Source organism: Folsomia candida, unplaced genomic scaffold, assembly GCF_002217175.1.
Source record: "Folsomia candida strain VU population unplaced genomic scaffold, ASM221717v1 Fcan01_Sc005, whole genome shotgun sequence".
Lineage (NCBI taxonomy): Eukaryota > Metazoa > Arthropoda > Collembola > Entomobryomorpha > Isotomidae > Folsomia > Folsomia candida.
Window position 1 is genome coordinate 9,525,611 of NW_019091197.1, and position 7,073 is coordinate 9,532,683.

A 7,073-nucleotide genomic window follows, 5' to 3' on the forward strand; every position below is an offset into this window, starting at 1 on the left:
GCACAATGAATTTCCTCAAAAATGAATTTGCTATTTTTTCAGGAGACAAATTTAAACATAACTTGAATAAACATAACTTTTTTATCTGGGTTTCTTAATGTGAGGGAACGACCATTGCTTATGTGTTTTAATACATAAGCTGGTTATGACCATCATAATAGCCAGATTTTGATTATTTAAAAGCGGAAACTATGTGCAAGCCCGTAAAAAAACCACATCCAAATTCGGATGTGGCAGAAAGACTGCATGGGAATTGTTAAAGAAAAATTTGCTAACAAAAAAACTTGAAAATACGACCTAAATCTAAAAACTAAGATAATCGGTTATTATTATGAAATAACTTCACATTTATACCTTTAATTTGTGACCCAATTTTCAGTTTTTAAATTTTATTTTTATTTTCGTATTTTGTTTTATTTCACTTATTTTTTTATTTTTTCCTGGCTCTGGGGGGGGGGGCTCAAGCCCCCTAGCCCCCCCTTGGCTACGCCCCTGCCCTGACTCCTTCACCATTGCAGGTATGTGCATACGGTGCATACATAGATATGTGGCCATTCGCATGCTGCTGACAGACATATTTATGTCACGGGTATCCGACCAGGTTTATAAACTTATCTTCTGTATAACAGTTTATCTAGTAACACTAGAATCTGGCTGGGCTGACGTATGTCTTTATTGTGTGGCCATTCACATGCTTCTTCTTCTTGTATGTCATGCATTTCCAACCTGAACTTATATCTTCTTACGCTGAATCTTGTTTAGACCAAACTCATCCTCACCCAGTTAAAGGATCGAGTGTACATAAAAGCTGCTCATAAACACATGTTCCTCAATTACACAGATTTCTCGGAAATTATAAATTTTAATAAATTCCAAATCCTTTAAAACGTTGGCCTAGAAAGTGTAAAGTGTCCATAAAAATATGAAACCAGAACGAAACTTTACCGCTTTTAGAGAATTAATCGAAGAATATAATGTGACATATAAAAATTGCAACATTCCCAAGGGGTCGGAGTTCGTCTACATTGAGAAATTAGTCAGTCTGGTTAGGCGCGACAGGGACGTTCATAAATGCCTCCGATATCTCGAGGACAGAGTGGTAATGATTCTTAAAATTCGTGTATCAATATTATTATGACAAAATTTCGTAGAATTTTCACAAAAAAAGTAAAATGTATTGAGGCAATTCGCGCAGGTTTTGGTAACATTATAAACTCAGTAAATTGTGCAAACTTTTAACAAATCGTATCAATATTTTTTTTAGGAAACTACAAAATTTGCTCATTATGTTTTTTAGAATCTACTAGGACCATAAATTTATGAAGGATCCATTCATATTTCCGTGCAAAACTAATCTTTGGCGCTATGGCGTGGCGCCAAACTTAAAACTCTGTATTTTCGACCACCTTAATAACTTTTGCTGTTTACGTCAGGTTTTGAAATTTGTATACTAAAAATGGTCACCAAAGTCAAAATAATAAGGAAAAAATAAAAAAACTAAAATTTAGAATCTTTGAGATATTTTTACCATTTTTTAGACGAATCCCTGTTTAAGAAAATTACAAACTTAAAAACCATAATTTTTTGGCATTCTAAAGTTGAACTCTTTGTCATGATTTTCGTAAAAAATTATGAAAATCCGTCCAGGATTTCAAAAGTTATGGCGGTTTTAAAATTAAAAACAGTAAAAGTTGGCGAATGTGGTGCCAAAAATTAGTTTTGCACGGAAATATGAATGATTCCTTCATCTAGGTCACAGTAGATTCTAAAAAACATAATGGACTACCTGAACTCAAACGACAGGTGAAGGGTGTAGTTGAATTTTGTTAGAGTTGGTAAAATTATTTTTTTGTGATACTTACCAATTTTAAAAGCTACCCACCCATGAACGCGTAAATTCCGACATATTTAGTTGAGATTTGCGGATTCACAAATTTCTTGGGAAAATTGGTCGTGTAACACATTTCCTGACGCAAACAATGTCTACATAAATCCCTCAGACATTAGTATTTCATGTCCAATTTTACGACGATTTAGTCATCAGGAAAATATTTGGATTAATCGACCATCTATCTCTCATCTCTTGTCACTAAAAATTGCAAAATTACAACGATGTAAAATGAGAATTACATCGAGGAAAATATTGATTAAAAAATCTAATTCTTTTATTTAAGTTCTGGTATTTAAAAGTTGCAGAGAATTTTATCGAAAAAAACTGCACAGGAGTCCTACAAATAAAAAAATGGTTAATTTGACAATTTTGTTTGCAGCCGTTAGTCGACGGCGACCAATGGGTCGCGTTTTGTTGGGCTTATGCTGAAGTCCTGAGCAAAGAAAAGAACTCCCTCTTTCAAGGTGAAAGATGTCGGAAAGTTAAGGAATTGTTCACTTTTTGCATAGAAAATCATGCCAAGGTTTGTAATTCGTATTTCCCTTAGTTTGCATGAACAATCTTATCTGAATACGTTACGAAAAAGTTTGGAAACCTGTTTAAAACTATAAACCTGAATCGTTTCTCCGAAGTGGTTTCAAATTTCGGTTGACCATTTACGCAAACTAAATGTCTACGAACGGTCCTTGGTCCATCATTCATTAACATGCTGGACCAAGGACCGTTCGTAGACATTTTGCGAGCTATGGACCATTTACGCAAACTAAAGTCTAATTTCAACTAAACGAAAACTCAAATTGCAAATTTTTCGAAAAAATAACGTCACTATGATGTTTAAGAATCCCCTTGTTTTAAAACGTTGCTTATTCGTTAAAATTTCAGAGTTTACTCGACCTCCACCAAATCATGGTGATGATTCACCACTCCGGGAAGTTGGGTCCCGTCTGGGAGGAAATGGTTAAAAAAGATGTTCGAAAAATAGGCTCCGAACGTTGCACAATGGAAGAAATCATCCTGACCAAAGCCAATACGTTTCAACCTGAGGGAAAAATATTGACTAGAGTGGATCTTATTGGCCTAACTGCGTACGGAGGTAAACCCGTTAAACGGTCAATTTTCGACTTTTACCCCAAACTTGTCCCACCCAAAAAGATGGATGGATATGACCCCGTAAAACCGTCAATTTGCGACTATTACAAAAAACCGGTCCAAAAAAACAACATTGCCGCTCATCTCGATCCACTGCAGTTAGCCATGTGTCATAAGATCTGTTCCCCCGCCGGCCTGGCGGGGCTACCCGCGCTGATCGCTGAAATGGTCATTACCCCCAAATATTCGACCGCCAAGGATCCGTCCATCCTAATTTGTGGAATGCTGAACAAAATGTGCGAAAAAGTTGGACCTCGATACGAACACGTCGTGGCGCTCGCGCTTCTCTGGATATACGTTGGCGTGCTGCAACGTGACAGGAAGTTGGCCCCAGAGACCGCCTTCACCCCAGTGGACGCTCGATTGGGGGGATTGTTTAAAACGGCAGCGTCTCAAGATAAATATGAGGTAGGTTTTATAATACGCAACATTTGTGGAGCGAATCAACACGCGGACCCAGATTACTGCAGGTTTTCAAATGGGCGCAATTCCAAACTTGTTTAATCTCCTTGGGAAATCTGCAACCCAGCCTGATAATTTATAAGTAACTATTTCCCCTCGTTGTCCTCTCTTTTCAATACTCAGGAAGTTTTACAAATGTTTATTGGTGAGCGAACACAGAACACATAAAATTCACCAAGCGCAGCAAACTTGACAACTTCCAAAATAAATATGTACATGCATAAATTATTTTGGAAGTTGTCAAGTTTATTTATGATAATTATTATATTTTGTGTTCGTACATAAATGCGCAGAATCAGTACACTGGTTGATTGGTGAATGAAATTTAGGGTGAAGGGATAACCATAGTTTAGTGCGTGATGAGTAAATAAGAAACGAACATATTTGGACGGATTCAGTAGGTACAATTAATGTTGCCGTTTTAAAAAGTAAATAAACTCTGTACTTACAATGCAGATGTGTAAGCTGGTCATCGCCGATCTTGACCGGACTAATTTCTAATTTTTCACTTTCAGAAATAAGCCTTACTTAAGTATTTAAGCAGTGTTTTAAATTTTACCACTTGGTTTGATTTTTACCATCACAGTGGTAAAAAGTGGTAAAATGGTAAAAATTGGTAAAATGGTAAAAAGTGGTATAAACTGGTAACAAGTGGTAAAAACTCAGGATTGGTTGATTTAAGCCGTGGGAAGTTCAAACTAAATGGTATTTTGAATAATACATAAATAGCTAATAGTTTAGCATAATATTTCTCATCTTTCCTAACATTTCTCTCTAATTTAATCAAACATAAATTACAAATAACACACATTTTATTTAATTCCCATCACAAATGTATTTTTTGTTACGTGTTTGTTCATAACATTTTGTAACTTTCTTGTAAACCGTGACATTTAAAATAAATCGAAATTCATTGCCTTCGTGAGACAATTGACAGAACTCAAAGTTTTAAAAAAATATTTGGCTTGAAACCCGTAGTGGAAACTTTTTGTCATTTCAAATTTGCTTGTAAACTCAGCCAAAATCTCGACTTTTCAAAACGCTATAAATTTTTTAATTTTAACCCGATTTCAAAAATTAAACACAATTTTTGCTTAGAACTGCTTCCCTGAGAATATACAAAATTCAATTTGATGAAAATTGTGATTTTCAAAAAATAACGTTTTTTGAGTTATTAAAAATTCAGAAATGGCATGAAAGAAAATATCCAATTTTGAAAATTTTTACAAATGAATTTTTCCGGGGAAGTAATTCTGAACAAAAATTGGGATTAACTTTTGAAATCTGGGAAAATACGAAAAGTTTTAAAAAATCCAGTTTTTGGCTGATTTTTTTAAAAATCCCGCTACACGCGAATGCGTGCCCATTCAGGGGAAAGGAAACATACGGGTCGGTTTATTTCTGAACGTGAACAATTTAAAATTAGTCCGGCCAAGATCGGCGAGGACCACCTTATACCTCTGCATTTTTAGTAAACTATGCTCAATTCACAGTATGTGTTCAGTATAGGTTACATACTTCAGACTTAATTAATAATTATAAAATTGAGAGTGCATTTACTGTTTGAGGGGGTAAAATTGTCTCAAATAATGTAGGAGGACCCTACATGGTATCCTTAAACAAATTACCTCAACAGTTACTGACGAAATATGTCATTTCCATTTTTAAATTCCAGAATAGCGAACACATCATAAATCTGTGGAATGCGGTTAAGGGATTGTCGCACATGGGTGTTTATCCAGTCACGTCTGCCATCTTGCGCCAAACTTACCCCAAATTGGACTTGCACCTCCCCGAGGATCTAGTCAGCTACAAGCCGGATACATTCTTTAATCCGATCGCTTCGAGGATGCTACCCACACCAGCAAAGCAGGGAAAAGTTGACGCAGATTTGCCAGAAGGGGTAGTGGGGACACCTTCACTGGATCTCGAGGCAGACGTTATCCAGATAGTGGGCGAAGAAAGTGGCAATCAAATTGCTGAGGTGACGGATAAAAAATTACAAGAAGACCATAGAGAATCAATTGACTTGATAATTCCGTCGATTAACAATGATCCCGATTCGAATGTGGATTTACAAAAGGTTGAACAGATAGGTGCACGCGAAGATCCCTATACGCCGGGATCAGGCCCAGACGAGCAACCGGATGCAGGATCAGTTCCTTCTCCGTCCGATCCCGATGTTTTGTTATTCGTGACGGACCCTTATGCCATAATAAAACTTAATCCGTCCCTCTTTCCTTCTGATAGTGGTTGGTCGGCGACAAGTCTACTGCCCCCCGAGGGGAGAAGGAGGATGGAGAAGAAGGACGACGACCCACCGCCTTCGCCACCACTTCCAGTGCTTCCTACAGCTCCGGCAGGCTGTAGTGAAACCCTGCTTGGTATCGACTTCACCCCTGAGGAGTATCTCGAGCAGACGATCGCAGATAATTATTATGCTCAAGGGCTAAAACTGGTTGGTGGGATTAGGCGAGTCGTGTTCTATCATCGACTTAAGTTTTTAAATGATATTCCCTAATTTTCCAGTGAACATGGATGGGACAGGGTATGAGTTTTATAATCGTTAAAATTACAGCCTCTTTTTTGTAGGTACCTTATGTAAATTGAAAAATTGCGACTTCATAGATACATAATTTATTTATCTCAATAAAAAGTTAAATAAATAGTTAGCTTACCTTGTGTGTTGATCACAATTATTTATTATGATCCCTTATACGTCGTCTCTTTATAATAAAAAAATTAATATGGTTTTTATTGAGTAATTAGTAGAGCAGTGTCTCACAGAGTTTGCCTATGCCAAACAATTTTGTAGATAAGGCTAGTATAAAATATCTATAAAAAATATTGTGCCGTTTTCTTCATAAATATTAAATACGCATTTCAGCGATTTTTTTCTCACGGCAAGCCTACGTACATCTGACCTCCGTACGAATCCTTCTGTGTGCTTCTTGTTTTTAATAATAATCAGAATAAATTGAAACTTTGGGATCTTGCTTATGGTCAACAATAGGCCACAAGGCTTTCACATGTTTTGCATATTTGGAAGAATTGTATATATAAATATGTTGTTACATACTTCGGCGATTTTGTCAAAAATATTAATATGTTCTTGTAAAAAACGCCAGAAATTCATGCTTAATAAAGTGCGGCAAAGCACGATACATAAGTAGCGCAATAATGCTGAGAATGCTGAGAATTAATTTGCGCTATAAATCTCATTTTGCCCCGATCACACTGCGACCACACCCCCTGGCGCCGAGGGGGTGTGGTCCAAAAATTTACGGGATCCTCCCCCTGGGGTCGTGTGTATGATGCCGCAAACCGATTTCGATTATCTTGATGCGTTCTCGAGTTATAGTGTTGACAGACAGACAGACAGACAGACTAACAAACCGATCGCATAAAGTAGCTTGCGCTACTTAATAAATGATGTACAAAAATTTTTAACTTCACATGTTATTTGCCCAGTAGCATTGGGTGCTTAAAGTATGCACTAAATTAATTTTGTCCCATCATCGTATACATAAATTTGACAGCAAGGCATGTGGAAATGCGGGATATCTGTCAC

At 36.8% G+C, this 7,073-nt stretch overlaps 1 protein-coding gene across 3 annotated transcripts; it reads left to right on the forward strand.

The window, feature by feature from the left end:
- The first annotated feature begins 762 nt into the window (after positions 1-762).
- Positions 763-6,684, forward strand: LOC118435872. Of its 3 annotated transcripts, XM_035852364.1 has the most exons (5): positions 763-1,099; positions 2,271-2,414; positions 2,774-3,448; positions 5,178-5,486; positions 5,586-6,684. In XM_035852364.1, exons 1-5 carry the CDS (start codon positions 923-925, stop codon positions 6,021-6,023), a joined length of 1,743 nt encoding a protein of 580 aa, XP_035708257.1. In that variant the 5' UTR covers positions 763-922; the 3' UTR covers positions 6,024-6,684. The 3 variants fall into 3 exon arrangements, with proteins under 3 accessions (XP_035708257.1, XP_035708256.1, XP_035708258.1); XM_035852363.1 differs by having other exon boundaries at positions 5,178-6,683; XM_035852365.1 differs by lacking the exon at positions 2,271-2,414 and having other exon boundaries at positions 5,178-6,683.
- Positions 6,685-7,073: the final 389 nt, after the last annotated feature.

What these genes read in the sequence shown, in the direction of transcription:
- LOC118435872 (XM_035852363.1), top strand. Translation starts at nt 923, where the DNA reads ATGAAACCAGAACGAAACTTTACCGCTTTTAGAGAATTAATCGAAGAA. An exon ending in GATATCTCGAGGACAGAGTG is followed by an intron (nt 1,100 to 2,270) that starts GTAATGATTCTT and finishes TTTTGTTTGCAG; the next exon opens with CCGTTAGTCGACGGCGACCA. An exon ending in CGTCTCAAGATAAATATGAG is followed by an intron (nt 3,449 to 5,177) that starts GTAGGTTTTATA and finishes TTTAAATTCCAG; the next exon opens with AATAGCGAACACATCATAAA.